The following is a 27,925-nucleotide window of genomic DNA, read 5'->3' on the forward strand; positions in this document are numbered from 1 at the left end:
AAGAACAATACCACTTTGACTCCAGGTACAAAATGTAAATAATCTTCGAGCACTACCATACGGTTCAGAGCATTCACCGTAGTCCCATAATAAAAAATGTTATTGTTAATATCTGCAGAGTGCGGTTCAGTGTCGATACTGCTTGTTTTTCCGAACACCCTACTGTCATTACTCGGCTTATTTGTTTCTTATCACAAGCTCGCCATTTTCATAAGTACTCAATGATACCCTCTTATTGATATCTTTTACTAGAAGCATTTAAGCATATGACAATTCAAAATCATTGCGGTAGTGAAGCAATTTAAACTTGTATCTACTTTCTTAAACCAATAAATAATCGTTGTTTTCCCGTTAATGTTTTTCTACAATTGGCGATTTTTTTTAAAGAATACAAGGTCCTTCCGCGCCTGATGATTCAAAATGTGAGGACCCTGTAGTGTGCTCCAATTCTGATACCTAATTAATTACCTACGCTCATGAGGGACGCATTTTGAATTACACCTGCTTCTTCCAGCTTATTTTTTTTTACTGAAAGATATTCAATAATGCGTGGCATTGTGCTTTTTTGAGGTGGGGGGAGTGGGGGAGCCAGTGTATACGAATAAAAAACACCTGTCCGGTATTGTGACCACCAACCAAACCCACATGCGCCGGGAATGGGATAGACGCGGGTCACAGAGGTGATAAGCGCGTGTAATAACTACGGCGTTAATCGAACAGCCTTTATAAATGAAATTCAATTGGTCACGTGATCTCCTTTGACTTAATAGTTAATAATTTGATTCTCGTAATCTTATTGAATTTCAGAACAACCCTTGAAATGTAAAATGGCATCGTTATCTCTTTTGTTTACGACGATGTAAGTGGCATTCGCAGAGATTCAGATGGTTTGATATTTTGGTAGCAAAATTTGACTTAAATTTGGCCATTTCAACGGTATTTCTATTAAGTTTTGAAATGGGAAAGCTTTTTTCAAGACGAAAGTATAACTAAGGATCGGTGCTTTGGGAGATATCCCAACAACAAAGCATATTTAAGAGAGAGTAATTGGTGCAATGCCATTATCTCAAATCTTACTCAGGCCATTTACCGTAAGTACAATTCGGGGCCCCAGTTGAACATATATTACATAGCTCGTAAACTTAACGCTTCTGATGACAGCTTAGTAGATGGGAAATACTTTGTCCAAGAAGGTTGTCTTTCAGTTCTTGGGCACAAAAGCAAATGGGGCTGGGGGATGCAATATCGTGATGTTGAGAAAGATGAGTAAAAATTTGAGCACCGTAAATATCGCATAGTAAGATAATAGAACGCGACACCAAGATATGCCTTTGGCAAGACAGTTTAGAATCAGCAACCACTTATGTTCCTATCAATACAAATACTTTAGCCCGGGAACACACATTATTATTCAGTGATAAAAAACATGGTTCGTTAGAAAAAGAGGGACTTTCCATTTTGATTGTTAACCAATCCAAAAGTGAAAAACACATACAAATCAAATTGGCATGCAGTGAAGAAAAGTTCCCATTTAAACAGGACCCCCCCCCCCTCCAAACATCTATATGATAGCTATTTAGTTAATGGTAAGTACTAACAAATACCAAAACAGTTTCACGCCTACATACAACTGATCAACCTGTGTCTGCAAACGTCGCAGTTGGCAAAAGTAAAAGCTAATGTCACCTCTTAATCGTCAAAAGGTAGACATGAGTCTGGATCTGCTTTCTGACTAGGAAAGTTGAATCCCTTTTTGAAATCTATATATTTGTATTTTGATAGCAGCCGAATTTTGTTAATCTCATTAAAAGCAACTAAACGCGCACCCGCTGAAATGTTTCGGGCATGCACGTTAGATGTAAATGTGTACCAATAACATTGAGCCTAACATTCATTTCAAAACTGAAAACAAAGAACAGAAAATCATTTTCACTTTTTGCTACAACTTGAGTTATTGAACTTTAAATTGTTTAACGAAAGGAGAGGCGCCACTCATCTATTTATAGTTGTAGACTAAAATAACAATGTCTGACGGACGTCATTATGATTAGTTGCCGACTTTCTGCAGCGTTATAGAACGTTCATAAGGCAGGGAATAAGATAACAGCAATGCTCCAATTTTTCGTAGAAAAATGCATTTTTGTGATTACTTTTTGAAAATATTTAAACGTGGTCGATATAAAATTATGGAGTCAGCCATACATTGTTTTCGTTAAGTATATATATGTACGAATTGCAGCGTTTGTCGAAGATTTTATTTATATTTTAATATAAGGAATTGTGATCGCGAAAAAAGATGCTGCTTGGCAAATAAATGTTATGCTGCATACGTTCCTCTTCATGTATGTCAATAACTTATATGTATTAGCGTACAACGCCTGTCGCAACGCAGCGGGCTTTTCCGGGTGATACCGTCATAAATAAACATCATATTAAGACAAAATGACTAAATACATAGATCAAGTGACTTACTATTGCTTTATGGCACAAAACGATGCTCATTATATTGTTATTAAACAGTCAAGTTTTTTCATAATTAATTTACAAAATAAATATCAATTAATACAAACACGTTTGAAGTTTATACACGCCTTCAATGTTCCGAAATGTGATCCGACTTTGGTTATGCAAATTTGACTGACGTCCATAAACACAAATACATTGGTCATTGATGTGATGTCTTCCTTGTTGCTCGATATAAAAGTGTCAGAGACAACAGAGCATGACTTTATTGCTGGACATTATGTGCCATTCCGCGACAGTCATGAAGTGTCAGTCAGCTGACCGTCGAAAAGAACGCAGTGAACACGATATTTTTAGTCTTGTTATAGTTGCAAAAGGAATAAGAGACATTTAACTATCGACCAACCAAGAACATGATTTTGCTAAAGCATTCACCTTTTTGTACTACGTTCGGTACCTTTTTTGTCGATGTTCGGAAGTTGTAAAAAAACTAATTGGTAAAAAATAATATGTGGTCATTTTAGTAGAGAAAACTTGTTTACTGATAAACACGCATACATGTACACTTACACAATTTATTTTACACAATGAAAGTTTATTATCTCTAACAGTCCAAATATAAAAGAGCAAAAATATAATAATCGCGTAGAAAAAATATTGGCATATAGAAAGTTGTAATATTATAACAAACACATGTACACAGACTTTCACAATGATTTTGATTAATAACAAGTTTCAAAACGAGAAGATAGGTTGCGGACTTAGTAAATTCAACAACGTAATAAATAAAGCAAAATCAACATTCATTAATATTTTGTCGTTTCGTTGTTTACTTAAGTTGAGAATTCGTGTACTTGTTTACGTTTTTACACATTAAGTCCGTGAGTTGCATATGAAAAGCCTATCAATGTCATCGCATGACACGTGCTGTCAGAAATCGTCTGCTTGGTATAAATTCTATTGCGTTGTCCATTAAACTATATTGGCCTGAAATAAGACAACGAACGATATGAGTATGCAAAGTAAGATTATGATATATTATGGTATTCATCCAGCGCAAAATTTGTTACAATTTACATAAGTTGACTAAGCGCGCATCAATACGTTTCCTGTATCCACACCGTTATGTAATATTTAAGAAAACGTATTTCGCTTCATCGTTGTTAATCAGACAATTAAAAAACGCTTTAAGATCTAATGAGGAGGAATTAAACCACAAGGCGCTATTTACAGAAATCGTTTATAAGCATATACAAAACTTTTATGAATGCCTTTTGCGATTTAATTTAATATATAATATACAAATGCTGAATTTCGGGCTGAAACTTACTTTTATTTGATGCAATTTGTCGGCTTATAACATTAATTGTTTGCCCACAAAAGAGATCAGCGAGTAAATGTTAGAATATGCATTACACACGAATGCAACATAACAGCTACCGGTGCTTTTAAAAACTCTCTCACATAATTGCTGAATTTTGAAACAGTCACAAATTTAACCATACGAACTGTCACTTTAAATACAGTTTTCTTACGGAGTGAAGTTGTCTGGCTGAACACCAGCTATGTTGGAAAGGGTCCGGATGATGGCGGGAAGGTTGTTAGGGTCCCTAAGGTCCTCCATCTGTAGTACCACCAGGTCCGGCCCTCCCGGGGTTCCGGGCGCCCCGGTACCACTTCCGGTTGTCACGGAGTTAGGTCTGTTGGCTCCACTGTCAGCTGGCAATCAATGTAAAACTAATGAGGATAAAATTAGGGACATTTTATTGAAAAATATCCATGACTATATAGTTCATTTAGCATTTAATACTATACAATATTTTCATAAACACATATAATTTTAATATCACCGTAAATATATATACATATCCTTGAAATACACGTAAATGTCATTATGTTCAGTGGCGTATTAACTATGTTGATGATAAACAGAACGCATTTGCAAAAAAATGCATGCTGCGAATCCGTAATTAATATACGAGCACACGATTTGGTAAGGTCGACGTTGAATAAACGTCGTGTTTATTATTCATGACCGTGCTACTCAATGCGTAATGAATATCAAGTATTCACTGATAAGGGTAAAGTTCACGAAAGCATGGTGGCATACTTCGCGTAAGATACCCAGTAATGTTCATGTAATTTACATACATTTTGCTTTTTCATAAAAATATTATTTGATATAAATTTGAAATTAAGTAAGTGCCCCCTAATTATGACGATAATATGATTTTCGTGCCATTTTCCTTTTTTGAGATATAATTTTTGTTATATAGGGTGTTCGCTTAATTTATATTTTAAAAAATGTGTAAAAAAGACTAAATATATTTTTTTTTAACTTTGAAAGTTTTATTTAATTCACGACATACAAAGATGTTATATCGTACAGAAGAGTGCCACTTCATTTATGTGTAGTTATCTATCAGCAAAACGTTTATGTTGAACTTTTCAATTTTACAGGAAAATATTACTTTTTCAAACTTTTTGTGATTATTGTTTACATTTTTGTATGAGTGTATGTATTTTAAGGAACCATCGCGTACTTTTAATCTTAATTCAAAGACCTAATTGAAGTTTAAAAAATAGATTTTTCACAAACAGTTTGTAAGTTTTCATTATTTTTTTGGTGAATGTGCAATTAAAAGTGTCTGAATATGAAATGCAAAAATATGCCGCCTCTGTAAACGTTTTATATAAACCCATAGAGACTTGCTAAGTTGAAAAATATGTTTTAAATCTCAGTTGAATACAACTATTTTGTGATATTTCGTGATATTGTTGATTGTTTTACCAAATAAATATAAAAAAACACGACTTATTTTCCTTTAAAGAAAAATAAAGTATCTTGTACCTTAAACATGTGTGGTTTAAACAACTCACAAGTTTCGTCGCGTCTGATGCCTTTCTTCTGCATGAAACTCCGTAACCATAGCAACCCATTTACTATAGCAAACTGATCACGGCCCGCAATCATCAACAGTTCCCTGGACTTTTAAGTATATTAATAAAGTGCTTCTTTTACCAATTTTATCTAACCGTGCTGAGAAGTTTAATCTTTTACCAGTATCTTTAACCATTGTCTGTAGTTTCGCGTTTGTCAGTCGGTCAACAAAATCATATGACGTCATGGAATTAACAAAGTGAGTATATGGTCTTTACAACATGGGAACATCCTGATTTACGTACACACCACGGGGTGATATTTCGTCAATGCAGAAGTAATGATGGAATAATAATGGGATCAATACCACTAAATGTATATGTAAAAGCGTTCATGAAGAATCAGTGCATCATATAGGTCGAAACTGTACTGATTCTCATGTGCGGCGAATACATACCGAGTTACAGCATAAATAAAAATGCTATGTATTGCGCGTAGGAATAGAGGGCTTGGTAAGATATACCAAAAATCTATCAATATTTTTATAGATGGATCTTTTTCGATTGAACGTTATTTAGCGGTAACAAAAATTATTTGATACCGATGCGTATAAATTAAAGTACGATGATGTTTTATAAAATTTTAAAAGAAAACTATATAAATATCATGTTTTCAATGATAAGTTGTTACGATTAAAAGTTATTTTCGCCTTTGAGTTATAAATAAGTACCGTAGTTGAGTTCTGATTGGTATAAAACTAATAATGAAGTTGTATTACCAATTCATTGAATAGTTTCGTATCATGACGCCAAAGCGATGTTAATTAAGCCATACATAACGATGATCCGAACATTATTTTGAGTACTAGTATTTAAATTCTGAAATCTTGATAAAATCTCTTTCTACAAAGCGTCGGTGTTATATGGTTACCTTGATGATTTGTTTTAATTCTACATCGCATATTTTAGAAAAATATTAATATGAACTGTTTAAGAAACGAGTCCCGATCTGGATTTATAAATAAACACCGATTCAGAGTTTGGTGGGTTGCAATTTAATCACAAGATTATTCGAGATTTACAACAGCACTACGGTGCTGACCCAATATGACTCACGTCATGCAAAAATGTTTCTTATGTCTTATGCGGCCAGCGTTGCTCCAGACCCGCCTGTGCAATCGCGAACTCTTATTCGTGATCCCTCGAGCGGCCAGCGTAGCTCCAGAACAGCCTGAGCATTTGACACAAGACCCATTTTCGCATGACGCGGGTCATATTTTAAACTACGCATCTTTTCCCAAAATGGGATCTGCAAATCCCTAACGTATCGACCTGCATTCTCCAAACCAAACTGTAAAATGAGTTGCTTGTACGTTATGTTGCATTAAATAAGGCGCAAAAATGTGTGTTTTGAATGAATCTAAAGTGGGTATGTAGGTAGGTAATAAATTGTGTAAGAATATAATTGTATTCAGTGTTTTTCGCAAACTTCGAACTGCAATATTTTAGACATGTTGGCAATTCCCATTTAAACCTTAATTTGTTAGTGAATGCTATTACATAAATAGCTTAAACATTTAATTTTAAGATTTTTTTATTTATGGAGTTTTGTGGTCGGAACGAAAAGCCACTGTAAGTCGGGTAATCAGAAACAAACACGTTTATTATCATGTCGCATTGAACAACCAAGAAATGAATTTGATAAAAAGGAATGGTACGCCAAAAGTAGACCGACTGGACCAGTGACGCATGTGGGTTAGGACGATGACACTGGTATGGTGGTAGTTAAAAACGAATAAAGTCTAACCGGAAGCGGACACCATTCTGCCGGGGTCTGCTGGGCTGACAATCCCTTGTTGCACTGAAATTCGTCAACGGATAACACAACAAAATGTGCGTAAAGTGTCGTCCTAGATTAGCCTGTCCGTGACACTTTCCGACTAAATTGGATTTTTGCTAAGAAGAGACTTCATTTAAACGAAAAATGTCTTAAAAGCGTAAAATGTCGTCCCTGATTAGCCTGTGCGGACTGCACAGGCTAATCTGGGACGACACTTTCCGCACATGCATTATGCCCGGTTTTCTCAGAACACGACTCAAATGATGTAAAAATGGTAACCAACTGTACGCTTTCATAATAATGAAGCAAGTGGATGCCAAACTATGGCCATTTTATATTTTGGGAAGAGGTCCATTGTCGTTTAGCATCTTATGCAATTTCACTATAGCTATTATTTTTTGCAACGAGGGATTAGCAAGGGCATGAACGCGTCCGCTTATTATGACGGCGACATTGTAACAAGTGCTGTTGACGTACAACTGCTTTCTGCATGCTTACTGGTCAAGAGAACAGTTTGGGGGATTATTGTGCGTTCTGGAACTCGACTTAATAAACACTATACAGAATATGTAAATTATGATGCACCATTCAAAGAAGTTTAACTCGTACGAGTATACATAACTTTTTTTAAATTTAAGAGTCGTTAGTATTATTTTAATGCCAGACATATAAAGATTATTATCGCGCTATATTTACTAAAATACGAAAATTAATTGTAAAACTTCAACTTGTCGGTCGAGCTTTGAAAGACATAATCCGAAAGCCTTTGTACTCAAGTTTGCGCTCATTATTAAGGCATTTCAGTTAAAATCTTGGAGAAACAGTCCAGCTTTTATTGACCGACAAGATGCACTGATACACGTAGGCATAGGTATCTGTAATGTTTTTCATGGCGAATGTAGATAAACTATGCGCATACTATTCCAGTATCTAAAGGAATACATAGAAAGGTTACATTACTTTTTACGAATAACGGAAAAACGCAATTACACTGACTTTCGAGAATGTCTTATATCTGAGCTCTACTACTTTACATACATGTGTATCAAGAAATTTAAGTTATTACTTTAAAGTGTCGTTAAGCTTTAATTAAAGATAATCTATAGTCAGTTTTTTTTTGTTTTATCCTTGATCGTAAAAAATAATTGATTAATAAAATGAGCATCGGTGCAGTATTGACCGACATGGATTCTTCATGCAGTGATTTTAATATGCATGTAGTGGTTTTTAACCCCACCTTTTAAATGATAATAAGAATGCAATATTCGAATACTATATATTTGAAATATATTTTCTACTACAACGCAAATGTTTAGCTTATCTTATACTTACGTCTGCTGAATGAAGAGCCCGAACTTGTTTGCCCGCCGCCGCTTGGGAAATCCGGTTGTGTGAAGCCCTGCTGATTATTTTGTTGGCCAAACCCACCTTGCTGGGTAAAACCTTGCCCATTATTGCCTTGTTGGTTGAAGGCACCCTGCTGGTTGACTTCATTTAAGCCTTGAGGCCCAAATCCTCCTTCCGCTCCAAATCCTCCTTGCGCTCCAAAACCTCCTTGCTGCCCAAACCCTGCTTGCGTTCCAAAGTCGCCTTGAATGCCGCCTGCTCCTTGGGGTCCAAATCTTCCCTGAGTACCAAAACCTCCTTGCACTCCGAATTCCCCTTGTGGTCCAAATCCTCCTTGCGGTCCGATTTCTACTTGTGTTCCACGTTGACCTTGCGGCCCAAATCCACCTGGTTGGCCAAATCCTCCTTGTTGGCCGAATTCCCCTTGAGGCCCACCTGGTCCTTGTGGTCCAAAACCACCTGGTTGGCCAAAACCCCCTGGTTGGCCGAATTCTACTTGGGGCCCACCGCGTCCTTGGGGCCCACCGGGTCCTTGGGGCCCACCGGGCCCTTGGGGCCCAAAACCACCTGGTTGACCAAATCCTCCTTGTTGCCCGAATCCCCCTTGGGGTCCAAAAGCGTTGTTGGGTGCAAAACCGCCCTGTGGTCCGAACTCAAATGTTGGACCGAATCCACCTTGGGGTCCGAACGGTCCAAAACCGCCTTGTGGCCCAAAACCGATATTTTGTCCGAAACCGCCCCGTTGTCCGAATCCCCCCTGTGGCCCAAATTCATTTTGAGGGCCAAATACACCGGGCGGGTTGTTTGCTCCACCGAAGTTAGCTTCGCCGCCCTGACCAAACCGCTGTCCTCCTTGACCCCCTCCAAATTCACCTTGAACCCCGCCTTGTCCAAATCCTATCGACAATATTCATGAAAAAGTTAAATGTATTCAATTATCATATTTTATTACGAAACCAAGATATTCATACAAGCTAATAACATTTAACGTGAAATAGATATTCAAAACATGTTTAACGATGATCAAAGCAATATCGTTTATAACAAAATACAATCTATTTCAACCTCGCTTTGGGAAAATAATGCTTAATGCATGTGCGTAAAGTGTTATCCCAGATTAGCCTGTACAGTCCACACTTTCTTATCAGAAACGCAGTCACCGCATAAATTGCATTTTCGTTTAAAGGGACCGTCATTATCATAATATACCAGTCGTGATATTTTTATCAACATAAACTAATAATTGTAAAAAGAAAAACACGGTATTTTAGAACTTTTCTTTTTCCGTCGTTTGTGAATGACGGTCCCTTTAAAGGAAGTCACTCCTTAGAGGAAATTGTGTCAAGGCAGAGAGTGTATTTCCTGATTGGCCTGTGCGAACTGCACGTGCTTATCTTGGACGACAGTTTACGCAAATTCATTACACCCGGTTGTTTCCATATTTATTTACCTGGCTGAACTTCCTGACCTTGAACTCCGCCCTCCTGAAAGACAAAACATAACATTGTCTGAAATATTGTATATTAAAATCGACAAGTAAATTGTAAATAAACAAAAATTCGCTCGAGTAATCAGCGAATGTTTATTACATTTAAACGTGCATTCTTTATGTATTTCTTCGTGCACTATTTTAGATTACATTTCATGTGAATTAACAACTTTACGCCAATAACGACAGTTTTAATCGCATTTACCGCAGAAGCAAAATTGTTTCTATACGTTATATAAACTTAATTTGAGATCTTCCTTGGTTGGTTGCCATGGATATTCATAAAAGTTAAAAAAGTAAGACAGCAATCATTCTCTTTGTGACCTTAATATAAATGCAGATAACTATCATTACTGTTAAATGACAAGCTGTTCATTGTTTATGAATGCCATGTTAATAATAACAGTCCATGCACAAAACCCTTAGCATATTATATTTGATTGTAAATATTTTAATATAGCATACTGAATGGTGTTAGCAAATTATATTTATATTATAAAAAATAGTTTTATTGCATTTTACAATGTATGTTATCAATCTGTGTCGTAAACATTACTTTATTTGTGTTAAATGTGGGTTTACGAAAGTAAACATACAGTACTTATTTGTTTCAAGTTGAGGAAAAATACTTGATACTTGCAAGCCCTCATAATATTATTGTTGAAGTGACCAATCGCCTGATTTTGTTATAAGTTGAAATAGACTTGTCCTTTTCATAGCTTTCTTACTGATTCACACATTAGCCTTAATAATAAGCGAACTCTTCGAATAACTTTTGTGTGACCTAACCATTTATGCATACATGCTGATCAAAATGAGGGCGTTATGAAAACTACATAACATCATAATGATTCATAATCACGTTTCTACTAACATTAAATTTTCTGTAGCCCAATGTCAGAACATAAAAAGCATTTTAAGTTATGGAAACCAATGAGTGAATTTACGAGTTACTGAGGACCTTCACACGCTTTTAATACAACTTTAGAAAAAGAAAACCAATCACAAAATAATACGATATTGATGGTCAAAGTTGACGCTAAGCGCGTTAGAGTCCAAACTCCATTTGCAAAATAACAATGAACAAGTTTCCTGTCATGCGTGTTGGGAAATGTCTACTTGACCACCAAAAAGGTGACAGAAATACCCGATTTGTTTACGGAAATTGCCGTTTAACAAAATCATCGTTATTTTGGGATCAAACTTTTGTTGTTGATGATTTCAATCTATTTAGGAAATATTACTTATGAACTAGCTTTTGCCGTTAGAAACATGACAATTTTCCTTTAAGATTGTGATAATGCAATATTGACATTTAAATCGTATATGCTCACTTTAATAGTTATTGCAGTACTGTGTTAATTAGACAAGATATTGGAAAATACTGTGCGGCATGATATTTAAATTTCAGATGCATTTTTTAAACAAGAAAAGACTATACACACTTACTTTGGTAACGGAAGACCAGTTACTAAAAAACATTTTCACATTACACTGCGACCTATATATATATTTTATCTTGTTTACCCTAATTGATCACAAATAAGTCAGTTCATTAAAACGTAAAGCAAATGTCAACCTTGCACTTCTATAATTGCATACACTTAAGGTATAGTTCGCGAATATACTATATTGAAACCTATATGAAAATGTTCTAATTCATTATTTTTACTCACCCCGAATGGTCCCCCAGTGCGGGCCTGGCGCACCGCGGTGGCGACCCCTGTCGGTATGACCTGCATAGGGCGGCCTGTAACTGGATCTGCGAACTGGGCGTCGGCACCACCCGGACCGCCTGCCTGTCCGAACACTCCACCTACCCCACCCTCTGTTACAGTCAGGGAAATACAATTTAACAATTAAAATAAGTATAATATAATGATAGCATATATATTCAATTATTTTGGATTGGGATAACACGCTTAATCACCCAAGGCGGAGAGACTAAAGTTTAAGATGTTTGTATGTTCTGTCATCCGCTTCAACCCGTGACGCTGTCAAAATTTTATTTTGAAAAAAAAAATGAAAAAATCCCTTTGAATTGCGCATGTGTTCATTAAATACATATAAGGCAAATAGCATTCCTGGAGATATGTTTTCATCATATCGGTTCGTATGTTGATAACCTTTCATCGAAAAACGTTTAATAGGAAAATGTTATTATAATGACGTTTAAAATACCCGGAAATGACAAACACCTCGAGTGGTACAGTTATAAGTGATTAAGCTTTTGCTTTAAAGCACATCGCGCTTTTTATTATACTTATTTTCCTAGCCATTTAAACTAAAAAAAAAGAATGTTTTGTTAGCATACATTTCATTACTATATTTCATAAAGTGTGTTGTTTTTTTTTCAAAAATAATCTGTAAACGAAACACTTGCGTACGTGCACATGCTCTTTACATGCAACTACAAATACAGCGCCGCCCACATTCGCTAGATTGATGTAGTGCGAAACTCGACATTACGGTGAAAACTATATGTGCCAATACATTACAATAAATGTGTCAAGTAATGTGAAGTGGGCATAAGAACACGTGGCCATGCGACACGCGTTGCTGGGAAGCAATAAGCTTTAGACAGTGACGATCAATAAGGAATTGTATGGCGTGCATTGAAGTTCATGGGCATTTGTAAAAATAAAATTATGTCGAAATCTATTTGCGAAAAACATTTATAAAAAAACACCGTATTGAAAACGGGTCAAATAATACATATTTTCAATGAATGATATTGTTTTCGTTGAAATAAGCACCCTGTTTACTAAAACTGATGTCATTAATAATACATTTAATTATTTTTGGTGAAAAGAGCTTTTAAAATACACCAAAGCTTAAAACTCACGGATCCGTTTCCATTACTCCAATGTGAGCATAGAAATCATATAGACCGTGCATGTAATACCAAAATGTAAGAAACACATAGAACTTAGCTAAATATATTGCTATTTCCTCTAGACAACGTGTAAAACATAGATCTGTAGCACATATATCGTGCATACTTCCTCTGTGCAAGGTACAGTATCTAACTTTATTAAAATATTGTTCATGGTCGAGATCATGGCCTTGTCTCTAATGCTTTATCACATGTGACCATTGTGGTGATAAAGAAAGTAAAAACGATAAATGTACATACCAGCAAAAGCCATGGTACATTTTGGCATCAAAACGTCAATCAAAACACGACAATATTTTAATTGCACGAGAGGAAATATACATTGATTAGCAAATAAGCACACATAAAATACGTACACGTGCACAGTGAAAAGGTGAACATTCGGAAATATCTACCACGTATAGCTACATATGCATTACATGATGAAAGGGACACGTCAGTGACACCATAAGTGACAGTATACACAATCGGGAACGATGAGACAACATTGAAGAAGATACATGTAAGGGCGGTCGTTGCAGAGTCAAGTATCCGGTATGGCAAATTATCCTACTGCAACACTGATATCGATATGATGCACAGGTACCTGGTATGTTTTAATATCAGACACGAGGCGCGGCACAAGAATCGACAAGCCTCGACGTTTGTTTAGCTCTTTAACACTTAGATATGTATTTGATCGCATTTGTAGTCCCATAGAAAGTTAAATTTAATTTAAGACCTTCCTTACTAGGTTCAAGTTTATAAGGCTTCATCTCCTAACCTTAGATACTGGTGAGCAGCAAACAGCATAAAACCTGAACAGACTGTGATGCGAGTTAATTGCAGGCTGTTTTGGTTTTATGCTGTTTGCACATAGCCGTATTCACTTTGCTTCTTAGTGGGAAAGGGTTAGTCTAAACCTCATCTAATATATTACAAATCCAGAGGAATGTAACCGGTAATTATCTGTATACCGGAATGTAGAACTCGAAGCTCTACTGAACTTGACACCGAATCCTTACTCACGTGTGATAATAGGGACAAAGCAGTGACAGCATGCACGTAGCATTACACGCGTGAGAGAAAAGTGGAAAGCATTGAATGCGTGTCAAGAGCCCCATTCAATAAGTTGAGTACTTCAACTATTGAAAAGCTATGCGTAAAACGCACATTCGAGTTGTCCGTAAATAAAAAGTGGTCGTAAAGACAATGCACGAGACACTGTGCGTGAAATCTCTATCAAGTGCCGACAGAGTGAAAAGCGGAGTGGAACGGGTATGTCCTCTCCGCGGAGAGTAAGTTTTATTACAATATCAACCAATTATGGCAGTGAATATACCAGTTGTAGAGAACTGAAACAAGAGCGTGAATAGTGAAAAAACACGTGCAAAAGCAAGGTAAATGCGAAGCACTCTGTGTCGAGTGAAAACCCCAGCATACTTAAAGCAGTACAAGTGATGCCAGTGAAGGTATTTAGTGCCGGTACCTCACAGAGAGTACCTGCCATCGTCTCATACGGAAAGCCTATTGGAGTTTTGGTGTGTCCCCCGTAACGTGTTTCAATGTTTCTACGTATCGCTCCTCTTCATCGCCGTCTCAGATGTCTTACCCGTGGATGTTGTCGCACCACGACAACCGGAAGATCTGTTGCCTGCGCATTGCGCACAACGACTGATGGCAGGACTTCCTCCAAGAGATGTTGTCCTTGTGTTAATTCTTGTGCACCGCTTCTTGCCTTTGATGCAACTTGACGTGAGCTTGTGTCGTGTCTAGTATGTTGTTCTGCACCTATAAAGTATTGTGCAGCGTGCATTGACTTTGATGATAAATGATTTGTGCTTTTTCTTGTTTTAAATGCCTCTTGTGTTACGTCATTTGCCGAGCGCCTTGTATTCAATACCACCTGCGGGAGTTTTGTTGCGGCGTCGTGTGTATCCGATGATGCTTGCATAGCCTGAAACCTATTTGTAGATCGCACTTCGACAACCGGAAGGCCTGTTGCCTGGCCATTGCGCACAACGACTGATGGTAGGACTTTCTCGAAGAGCTGTTGTCCTTGTGTTAATTCTTGTGCAGCGGTTCTTGCATTTGATGCAACTTGTTGTGAGCTTGTGCCATGTACGCTGTTTCTAGTATGTTGTTCTTTACCTATAAAGTCTTGTGCAGCGTTTATTGACTTCGTTGATAATTGGTTTGTGTTTTTTCTTGTATTTATGGCTTCTTGTGTTACGTCATTTGCCCTGCGTCTTGTATTCGATACAACCTGCGGAAGTTTTGTTACGGTGTGGTGTGTATTTGAGGATGCTTGCACAGACCCATGTGTGGATCCCCTCTGTCCCGCTGGCAATGATGTGAACGGAGAATCTGATGCTTCATTAAATGGTCGCACGTGTGATTTTGGTGGTCGTTTTCCGGTTCTCGACGTTACAAAAATAGGCAGATTGGCGTCAGTCGTATATACGTCAGGTTCGACCCACATATTTTGAACGCTACCTGTCTGCTGTTAACTCGAACTGGTACCCGGTGAAACTACTTGTAATTCATTTGCTGGCGCTTCTTGCACGGAGCTCACACTTGGCATAGAGGCCGATGATGAAAAGACCGGCGAAGACACGTTAGGGACTCTGGATTTAGTTTGCGACACTTGTGGGTCAGCTGCACACAAGCCAGTGTCACTGTTCTGTACTTCAGGGTCGGAACTTACAGTTTGTCCAATAGTTGGCTGTAAACTCGAACTATCTACCGGGACAACTTCTTGTAATTCATTTGATGACGCTGCCTGAGTGGAGCTCAGGCTTTGAGTATACTCCGAAGACGAAACGACCGACGAAGACACGCTAGGGACGCCGGATTCGGTTTGCGACCTTAAAAAAGTTTGACTGGAACGTCACCACGAGGGGACTGGCTATGTCCAATCCAGTATCATTTTGTATCCTCACAATCTGCTTGTTCAGCTCCGCTACGCGCTGTATAATTTAGCGCACATCCAGTTGTATCGCGCGTTCTAGTTCTTGTTTAAAATCATTATCGAGAGCCCCTAAATTCGGAAATATCCTCGAGGAGCTGGCGTTACTCGCCGCGAGGATGGTGGGATATCGGACCGGGGAGAAGTTATTAGGGGTCATGGTGCCGAGTGTGGCTGGGTTACCTTCCCACCCGTCGAGCGAGCGGGTTCCGTCACTGCGGTCTATACCTGCGTTTACCATGGGGTAAAAACTATAATCTTATACATAACATCTGAAAGTATAGTATGGGCTATTCACCGCGACGGCCCGTGGTAACAAAGCCGCCGTGTAGAGCAATATTAAAAGATAACAACCTGGGCCCGTATTCACAAAGCTGCTTAGGATAAAACAAAGCAAATTTCAAAAATTCACAAGGCTATGTCATGTCTAGTTTTCTTGACATTATAATGATTGAAAAAAAGTAAATATAAATAAAATGATTACTGTTGTGACCTTTCGTAAGTAAAAAAATATACTTCACGTAGCAAACTAGATGTGAAATATTCCGTTAAGTGCTTTGCGAATAGCTGAACAGGACTTGCACGATCCATCCTAGTTTCAAATGACCCTCGATACAAGAATTTGAATTCTATTATTCTTATATTACGCGTATTACTTGACTTTTCAAACATGTTGTTATGACAATAAAATAAATATATACATCTTGAACCTAGGCAACGACTCACTTGATACTAAATAGAGATTGGCAAAGCCCATTAAGTTAGAAAATATCTAAAAATATAATAAAATGTTATTCATGCGATACCAAGTTTACATACATATATTTATTGTTAAAGTGATTGTTGACATAATTATTACATTAAACAATGCATGTATTAGAAGCGTATCTGTTCATTTGTATAATGTACTATGTACATTTTTAATGATCTAAATTCTACATAAATGATATTTAAATATCCGATAACACCAATGTTAATCCAAATATACTCTATACACTATCTAAACTTAATGATAATAAATTCACTAAATATGTCTCAGAGTGGTTTCCCTTTAACGCGACGCCGCATTAAACATTGAGTACTGCGACAACCATTGCCTCATCCAAAGTTCACGACCTGTACCAGGATTATTCTGACGCAGTTGATAAACCCTAACGCAGTTTTAACATGGCGGACATTGGGGCCAAGAATGGAACTATTTTTGTGTTTATTTGTATTTTTTTTATATCTAATTTAACTTTGTATGATTTGTTTTTACACATTTTTGTACTGCCTTTTTTGCCATGTTCCTTACTTTTCCGTGTTGCAACATGCTCGATGTTGCATACTATTTGTTGAAACAAATCAATTGCAATTGATCAGCTTCCAAAAATAAAAAATATCTAAAACATTAAGAAAATAAATTAATAATTAATTAAATAACTTTCCCGTAGCTATTTTTCTAACTGCGTTAGGGTTTATAAACTGCGTTAGGGTTTATAAACTGCGTTAGGGTTTATAAACTGCGTTAGGGTTTATAAACTGCGTTAGGGTTTATAAACTGCGTTAGGGTTTATAAACTGCGTTATGATTATCCGGCTACAGAGAGTAAAATTAGGACAAGGTATTTACAATACCCTAGGCTATTAAAAATGTTGTTTGGCCATGAACACATTTCAAATGTATATTTACCAAGTGTGTATTTGATAAACTTGTAACCTATAAATGTTTTCACAAACAGACCATGGACATATTATAAAATAATAAATTTATGCAACAAACATTTTCGTCGTTTGAATGCATCATTTGGTTACTATTGATTGCAATTTTACCTGTTTTTATTTAGATATGAATAAGCTATTTTTTTAAACTAACCGAACGGCTACATTCATTGCATGTGTATACAGATTAACTTATATTTGTTAATTAAATGATAAAAATTATGACATAACCGTGATTAAAAAGACACGTGAAAGGGAAATCACTGTTAGTAGTTAACAATAGAGTCTACCTGCACCGCCAAACACCGGCATGTTGCCGTTCATTTCACGAATCTGTTCGAACGTCATCTGCCTCTCAAACGGGTTAATGCTCGCTACCCCTTCACCAACTCCGCTTCCTCCCTGTGTCAGCGTCTCACCTCCAAACTGGGGCCCAAAACCCCCGGGGCCCTCTCCAAATATACCGCCTGGACCTCTTGCAAATGGGCCCCCTGGACCACCCCCAAAAGGACCTCCCGGACCACCTGGGCCGCCTCCGAAGAGGCCACCGGGACCATCTCTAAAGGGAATGACGGGGCCCCCTCCAAATAGACCACCGGGACCTCCTCCGAAGGGACCTCCGGGGAAGCCTCCTCCCTCAATAAATCCACCTTCAAAAAAGGGAGGGCGGAATCCACCAAACCTTTGGAAGCGGAATCGACCGCCTCCTCTTTGGGCTGAAACACATGTGTAACATAATAGTTTATATATTATGTGACTTTGTTATCAAGAACAATATTTAGACGTTATTTTACGTGATATTTATGCAAATAAGGCCTTACACAATTTATCTTATGTTCAGAGGTTTGTTGGAATTTACCAATCAAACGGGAAAACGAACGATAGTTTCTTTCAAACTTTTTCTGTAACAAGGGTAGATGCTTGAAAAATATAAAGTTAAAAACTGTAACACCAGTATATAATGGCGATATTGCAAACCTTCTTAACACGGTTTTAACTTCCTCAACTTGTTCATTATAATTATGGAGAAAATCACAAAACTATATAAACGTATAGTAATCTTGATTCTAGCTCCCAATGCTGAAAATTCGACATTCAGCAACCAAAATCCTACCAAGAACGCTTACTATTCATCCAACTTTGAAAACAGTATTATTTATTTTTCAATTTGAAAAAAATATGTTACCATCTTTACCTTTTTGTTATACTCAACGCATTGATAGGTTCGCTAAAAATTAAGTCCATAAAAATGAATATCAAACTGAGTGTCGATGTTAGATTAATATTGATAAATAATGTTGATTTACGTATGGCCAGCTGTGAAAAAAGTATAAGGACGCAAATATATGATTGAATTTCTTTTGCATTATCGAACAGGCTCATATGCTTTGATTGAATATACGTATATTACTAATACCTATGCACAAACCTTCCATTTTAAATGTTTTAATGTTCATGTTTTTGTCACGATAAATAGGACAGTAATCAATATGCAATCGTTGTTACAAATACTAAATGTAAACAGAGGTTGTTTTGTAACTTAAATTAAATGAAAAAATCAACTTTAAGATCTATAATGCAGGACATGCTTGATAAGATGTTCGTTTATAACGTGTAAAGATATACTTAATACTCAAGTGCTGTTCATTTATCTCAGTATCTATAAAGTCATGCTTTACAGGTCCAGTGCATAAATTTCAGTTTGTACAAACGACGCTAGAAAAATAGAGATTTCTTACAATTATTTACGTTTTTATGTAAAGCTGTGATGAAGCCTTGCCTTTTGCATTAGTTTTGTTTTGTTTTAAAAAGAACGAAAGTATTGTTTTACAAGCTTAGTGAACTACTGTGTGTCTATGCCTTGCATGTGCTATGATATAATATGATGTATAGTATGCAGTGCTTTATACATGCTACTTAGTTCTGAGTGCGGATATACGAAAACTGTGCAGTTATTTCACCTGATATACGAAAACTGTGCAGTTATTTCACCTGATATACGAAAACTGTGCAGTTATTTCACCTGATATACGAAAACTGTGCAGTTATTTTACCTGATATACGAAAACTGTGCAGTTATTTCATCTGATATACGAAAACTGTGCAGTTATTTCACCTCAAAGCGGTGCAGTAAGTGCTCCATATGTGCCGCCGTATATTTTTCTCAGTTACATGTTGTTCAAAACACGCCCACTATTAAACACATTTATTTCGAATAAGTTATCAATTCCAAGCGGCACCAGATATACATATGCCCTAAATGTTTAGCCCTCAGTCGTTGTTAACAGTTTCGTGAACATTTATTCATTTTATATATGTACAATACGGGTACGGTGCATTTTTTATCAGTTCCCAAATACAAGGGCCGTGCATTAATTGTTTACCATCGCTTGTGGCAGACTCGTGTCCACGTGGTCTACCGCTAAATCTCGGGCTGCTCGGAGTATCTTGGCCTTACAAACATACAATACTTGCACACCGATCCTTCGACATGCTGTCAGTTTGCTAATTGAGCCGTGCTCTGTGAAAAGGGGGTTTAATGCATGTGCGTAAAGTGTCGTCCCAGATTAGCATGTGCGGACCAAACAAGGCTAATCACGGACGACACTTCCGCCTAAACTGGATTTTTTCTAAGTAGATACTTTTTTTTAAACAAAAAATATCTTAAAAGCGGAAAGTGTCGCCCGAGAGGACTGCACATGCTAATCTGGGACGACACTTTACGCACATGCATTAAACCCCCTTTTCACAGAGCACGTCTCATTATTTATGTAAAATCATACCAGTGGTATCGATTATCTTTGATTCGTCTTCCTTGCAAACTTGCAACACATTGTAACCTAAACTTCGCCAGCACATTATTGGAAATGAATTTATACACGTTTTTAAAAGTGTGTTTTCCAATCCAATTTCTAAAACACGTAGTTGATCATATTTGCGTTTGTCACTTTGTGCGTCATAAGATGTCTTTTAAGTAGTAAAATATTGTATAACTCAAACAAACTTTCGACATTTGATCGATGTACGTGCATCATATGTTAAAGCAAATAGTTATGAGACAACGCCGCTTCGCTCTGCTCTGGTATCGCTATTACAGTGTAATTAACCCATTTATGCCTAGTGGACTCTCCCATCCTTCTAAATTGGATCAATTTATTTCCAAAATGTGGGATGTCTAGTAAATGTATTTATATATTTTGAATATTTCTTACAGAAATTCCTTTAAGCAAACAGCGCAGACCCTGATGAGACGCCGCATCATGCGTCTCATCTGGGTCTATGCTGTTTGCCAAGGTCTTTTTTTCTAGACGCTAGGGATACATGGGTTAAGTAACGTTTAGGTTAATTACGGCGATTTGTCGAGGCACCCACTATCTTTCACTGCAAATATGCAAATTATATCATGACAAGTGCGTCAACCCAGAAAACGGCGGAAGCCACATTGAATGCAGCACACGATATTTAATAATGCCCTTCGATTATTTGACAATGAGCAACAACACGCGGTATTGAGTCGTGTGTTTGTCGTTTTGTCGATCTCAATTATACCAAGAAATATTTATTTGAAAACTAAATGTCGTTTGTCGTTGTATTTGTGTATGTGTTTTTCGGTGTTGTTGTTTATTGTCGTTTTTTTTTGAAAATCCATTGCGGGCTTTGTGTAGATACACACTAAGCGGCCAATATGCATCAACAGAAATCGAAATGATTCAATAATCTATTCTTCACTGTTAAAAAACAAATCCAGTCATGATCCCATCGGTCATGACTGTGCATTGTCGCATTAAATGTTCAACCACATGTGATCTTTGTGATGTTACGTGTCCAATAATACGATACCAAGGCATATAAAAGTGTTACATGATCATCATAATTTGGTGATTGGTCTTACGCTATCAATTACTGTTTCGAAGTTTTTATTACACCGTTTTGTACTTGGCGATAAACTATCAGCATGGCGTTCACACTAAACCAGCGATTGTCAAATTTACCTCATCTTAATGTCATAAATGACAAATTGCTTCTTATTTCCGTAAACACCATTGTCCACGCTGTTTAACAGTGACCAAAGTTATTATTGACAATTAGTAAATTATAGTGATAAGCGAATTAACGTTCAGTTTAGGTAGCGGTTAACGTAATTCATTGCTTCACTATTATTACCATCAAACGGCTACTCAGTTTAAATAGCTTTTTGCGTGAAGTCATATAATCGTACTGAAGTTAAACTGACGCAGGGCATAGCTTACACATTTTTGTTTTATTAGATGACGTTTGAACAAATTGGAGATAAATTAAATATTTCTTTTTGCTCTCAAGGTCACACCAATTAAGTCCCGCGGCCGATGTAATGATTGCATTGGTACACATGTTTCATATGGTAACATGCGCAGGTATCGTTATAACTATTGAAATTCGTACATATGCAGATATGGTTTTAACTGTTACATATGGCGACATTTGCAGAAATGGGAATAACTGTAACCTATGGTTACGTATGCCTGTATCTTTTAAAATGTTCAGTTTGGTTACTTATGTATATTTACAACTGTCACGTATGGTTTATTATGCAGGTATCTGCAATTCTGTGAAGGTTTCATACGCAGACATCGGAATTATATATAAGCAGATGTCGGTAAATTCAGAAACATTCCTAAAGTTTATCATACCTCTTTAAATGCAGATATCGGTGAAATGCGGGCATCAATATAACACGCATATATCATTAACTCAAGAAATCTTACGGATGTCAAATATATGACAACAAACCTTGTCAATAAAAAACTATTATTATGTACGAGGGTAAATAAGGTCTTATATGTTGATATTTCAATACAATAAAATTAGTTAAAATTAATAGAAATAACATTAACATCAATACGTCATAATAAAAACATTAAAAAAATTCCCGCCAACTTTTTATTATGATCACTCAAATTATAGTATTATATACCACCATGGATTTGCACTTTGTAATTAAGATGGTATGGAAATGTTCAATTCGTATAATCGAAATGAAAAATTATTTATCAACAACAACAACAAAATATGCTTTCGTTTTCAACGATTTTTTTATTTGATATGAAACGAATCCGCGCTGTTTTACAGTGTCAATGTTCGATGCATAAAACGAGTATATGCATGTACATATTGATGTTATTTTGTTACTTTCAGACACAGTCAAATCCATCCTTAATTAAGAACTGTCCCTGAACGTACAATTGTTATGTTACATAGATCTAATACATGTGCATACTTATTTATGTATAGGGGTTTTACTAAGTAAAATTAATACTTTTAAACCAATTTTGATATTCCGGAAACTGCCATGCGGTAACAAGATCCACGGGATGTTGCACAATATATACGTTTGACCATTCAATTGTGACGTTAATTCGTACCACATGTGTCAACCGGGTACTTCATAGCGAAAGATTACGCGAAACGTCAATGCGTGAAGTAATGCATATATCCAATAAATAATTGACAGTTACTGTATGACAATGATATGACATACACTTGTATGATGTGTTGAATTATTACATGACATTAATTTTACTTCATAAACAGTTAAATAGATTCAACTGGCAGATGAATTCCGGCTGACGCGTTATTATTAATCTTTCATAGCGACATGAATTACATATATTTGATAGGATATAACAGGTCGATCTAGTAAGCAAATACTAATCACACATTAATAATCATGTGTTTCATTCAGAAAGTCGATGCTGATGTCCATATCGGCAATAAAAATGTTTAAAATAAATATAAATAAAAAAGTTACTGTATGCATTATTTAGTATAGTTAAGGACATCGAGGTTGAATGTAGAAGAAATTGAGGTATAAGATGTGTCGGGCACCGCTTACATTTCTGTTTGGCCTTTTGTCTAACTGACCACACACACCGAAATTAATTATGAAATAAAATATATATTAGTTATGTCAAATTATTAATAAAACAAATATTCTATCCAGGTTTGAGTCAATACTTTGTTGACATCTGTTGTAGCTAGAAATCGAACAAGTAAGAAAGAAGATTTTGGCAATGATTGATGGTGTTTACCGAAAACCGTTAAAAAAACGATTTTTAAATAATTTCAAAATAGCATTCTTACGGTCAACAATATTGAAACTTGTTCGATTCAGAAGTGCACATAGCTTGATAAAACGTATAGACCTTAACATCATATATATGTCATTGAGTGGAAAACGGTGTCAATTTCCTCCAGAGTTACAACGATGCCTAGTGATGGAATACATTTAGAATATAATTAAATAATTGAACTTCCAATATATGTTTTGCGTGTACGGTATATGTAGTCAACACAAGCAGAACATACATGAAAAGAGAGTATGAATTATTACACTCGTATAACAAAACATCATGACTCATTAAAATGCCTTTACAACACATCACTAGATATAAACAAATCCATCAAAGAACTTCTAACTTACCATCGACAACTGCAACCAATAGCAGTAGGCATAAAAACACCTTCGCCATTACTAGGGAATTCTGAAAAAGACATTTGCAGAGACTTTAATAAATTCGCAGTTTGGCAAAATGACCCTTAAAATGCCATTGATTCAAAAACGAATCTTTGCAATATATCGAAACAAGCAAATTTACACTTGTGGCCAAGGAATAAAACATGGCAAATATGTTAACAATGAGAAGTATCGACCGCGTAATGCGTTATACGGGGTTTTGTACCGGTAAGCTTAAATAATAATAATGATAATGAATAATAATAATAATAATAATAATAATAATAATAATAATAATAATAATAATAATAATAATAATAATAATGATGATGATGAATATGATGATGATGATGATGATGATGATGATGATGATGATGATGATGATGATGATGATGATGATAACATAATAACAAAAAAGTAAGTCAATGTAACTTACGTATGAGTTTATAATTATTCAGGATAAGAAGTTTATCCTATTTCCAGCGTAACACAACGAAACACTATTACCAGCAGAACATATTGTAAACAAACTTAGAAACATTCGTTCACGCTAGCCACTCGTAACGGCGGCCACATCTACAACTGACTAACGTTTTGCATAACACGCACAAACAAAGCCATGAGAGATTAATAAAGACAGAGAGGACCTTTATTTGACGGGTTCATGATGGACTGACAACCTTTCGATTGCCGGTGACCGATGGAATGTAACGTTTTGTATGTACATCGGGTGATCTGTCAGTCACTGTCCGCAATGATCCCCGCCGTGTAGTGTGCATATTTATTACATCGTAATTACAGGCCGTGCACACTCCGATTGCTGATTTGTTGGTCGATTGGAGAAACTATGACGATTGTCACGACGGGCATCGGGAATAGATATTGTTGTTCGCTGTGTCACTCTATCTCTATAGCATGTTGTTTATTCAATGAAATGTGTCGTAAATTGCAAATTGTTCGAGCGTACGTTTTTTTTTCGGCTGAGTCCCTTTGTATATTTGCTATCCATATGTCGGTGAATTTTGGCTGTACAGTACACATCTTTTTAAGGTTTCCCATCGTCCAGTTATTCACCTGCCTTCCTGTCGTTTATGTCCTCGAGCATATTATTGATTATTGTCTATTCCTTACATCTTTCCGACCACAACATATTAAATTGACTACCGTTTCTTCTAGCAAGGACAAACATATTTCAACACTTTTGAAACCTTAAACAGGTTTACATGACCGTCATACACAACAAACTTTTGCCCAGTCCCATTTCGAACTTGATCTTATTTGGATTTAGAGCAATTCAATGTGGCTATTTGTTGATTAATTAGATTTTGCCATTTTGTCTTGCAGCAACTCCGCTTTATACATACACTGTATACTGGCACACGTATACAATTTACAAGTTGAATGTTTTTGTGACGCTTTATATTTTGCTTCCAAGAATTCAATAGTGCAATGGTGACGATTTGTCTTGATATGAAACGCATTCATAGTCAGTTGCGTAAGCGATACATTGTATTGGTATCAAGAGATTTAATAGTGCATTTTAACGTGTTTGTGTGTGAATTTTCGTTCATTTGTGCACTAAATTTAAACAAAACAGTTTACATGTTAATTTATGACACTTTCTCTTGGAGTGAACATGTTCATAGTGTAGTGTATTTTGAAGAGATGTTTAAAAAAAATATGTTGATTATGAAGAGCATTTTTGACCCTTTCTTGGTAACTACATTTTGTTTACTGAAATACTTTTATGAAAACTATACTTGATATTGTTGGGGCCTTGATATCGGTAGCTAGTGCAAAAGATACAGCGTGTAGGTCATTAAAGGGGCCGTCCAACAGATTTTGGCATGTATTGAATCTTGTCATTAAATGCTTTGAATGCTTTATATTGATAAATTTAAACATTTGAACTAAAAAATTCCTGTAAAAAACAAGAAAACAATTACAAAAGGAAAAAAGTAACCCTCAACAGTGCTCGAACCACTGACCCCTGGATTCCTGGAGTAAATAGCCTCACGCCTACACCACTCGACCATCCACGCTCATATTCAGAGCTTATGTATTGTTTAGCTACATAAGCAATCCTCGTAGTTTCAAAATATCGAATCGCGTCGATACGACGCTTTATTTGTTGGACGGCCCCTTCAATCAGATTCAACGACGACTACAAATAAATAAAATTTATTCCACTCTGTTAAACTACACATAGTTTAAAATAACCTCAGCAGACGCGTCAAAATACGATTCAAATATACATGTAGTAACAATACTTCGTCACAAACGAATACTCAGATCCGCGATGATTTGTCAAATATTCTGCAACATGTTGCAATTATAGAAATACGTTCGCGTAAAAGTGATTTCTTTACTTATTCTTCGGATAAATTCACAACAAGGATTACTTATTTACATTTTTGGGAGCAAGCTGATGTTACTGCTACTCCCTGACAAGAAAACCCCAGACTGATTCTAGAATCAACAGAACGTTCAAAAAGTGGTTGAAAATCGTCCACGGTCCAAAATCGGCCACCGGCTCAAATCGGACACGGGCCAGCTGAAAATTGGTCACTGGCTAAAAAATGGCCAACGCTACCGGCCCAAAATCGGCAATAGATACATAATGGCGGAGAATAGAACGTTACAAAGTTACACCAACATGGATTACTTAAATAAACAAAGTGTTACGACTAAGTATTAAACTTAATACACAAATAACATGTTAGAATGTGCGTAATGGATGTCCGATCAAAACGAAGATATGGACATCAGACTACTGAGTTAAAATAAATGTAAACAAAAGGGAGACAATCTTCGCATATGAAATAAATCTTATATATGGAAACGGATTATTGTGACTATTTAAAAAGAAACTCTGACCAAGATGACAAACAGCAATGCCTTATTTGTGCTAGTAAGTAATTGTCTGTTAGTTAACTCGGCCCAAAACATGCATGTCGGGATGTCTTGAAGTGGTAAAATATGATTTTCTGACATCTTTTACCGACGGTTATTAAAAGGAAATTGTATTTTGAAGCAAACTTGTGATGTTTCGCATAGTTACAACGTTCCACACTAGTGTTCAGGTAAAAACAATCGTAGCATATTTTGAAGCATTAAGCATAATGCCATTGAATACAAATGTCATTCGATATGAACTAGACACTTAACATTATGCCTTTCGCTCTTCATGCAAGAAAGAATTAAAGATTACGGATTATTCATTTTGTAACTTATTATAGAGCCCCAGTGGAAATCTATAGGATTCAAAGAAATCAAAACCATAGACTATCGCATTGAAATAAACTCCTTGTTCATTGTGCAAAATATTATGTTTACAATCAGTAACAGAGATTCGAATAATGCTGGCCTGACTCGGTCATCGCAATTTGATAATAAATTTCATATAAGTACACTTTTAAAAATAGCACTCGCTACCTGCTGGCACGAAATGCTCTTTATTTAAGTAAATTGCTTCTTCATGTAGTTATTAAGTGCATTACACGTTTAATGCTTATCCATTTAGGAATTGGGACGTTACCACGGTGTTGTTTGTTGTTATACTTCGTCGGACCGACTAACATGAGTGCTTGCGATGCGAAAACCGGCTTCAGAGCAATTGTTATTGAACAATAATTGGTCAAATAGATCGGAATCTGGTAGACAAACTCCGAATTGTGGACGGATTATGCATGGTGGATATCATGATTGCACTTGGACTCTTAAATGTGATATGCGATTCGAGTGTCAAGTTTTTCCATTCATGTTTTCATTTTCTGTCTGCATAGGTTCACCTGTTTTAAGTTGCCTTTGACGCGTGTTTGTTTTTAGATTAATTCCGGTGTATGTGAGAGGTTCAATTGGCCTTTAAAT

General features: G+C 36.4%; 1 protein-coding gene across 1 annotated transcript; it reads right to left on the minus strand.

Annotated features, from left to right (window-relative positions):
* Positions 1–3,994: 3,994 nt before the first annotated feature.
* LOC127839915 (collagen alpha-1(I) chain-like) lies at positions 3,995–18,998 on the minus strand. The gene is made up of 8 exons (XM_052368305.1): positions 18,992–18,998; positions 17,853–18,278; positions 15,971–16,090; positions 14,507–14,685; positions 11,696–11,845; positions 9,981–10,014; positions 8,516–9,427; positions 3,995–4,182 (listed from the first exon to the last, which is right to left on the minus strand). Exons 1-8 carry the CDS (start codon positions 18,996–18,998, stop codon positions 3,995–3,997), a joined length of 2,016 nt encoding a protein of 671 aa, XP_052224265.1.
* Positions 18,999–27,925: the final 8,927 nt, after the last annotated feature.

The sequence above is a fragment of the Dreissena polymorpha genome, chromosome 7 (genome assembly GCF_020536995.1).
Source record: "Dreissena polymorpha isolate Duluth1 chromosome 7, UMN_Dpol_1.0, whole genome shotgun sequence".
NCBI classification, from domain to species: domain Eukaryota; kingdom Metazoa; phylum Mollusca; class Bivalvia; order Myida; family Dreissenidae; genus Dreissena; species Dreissena polymorpha.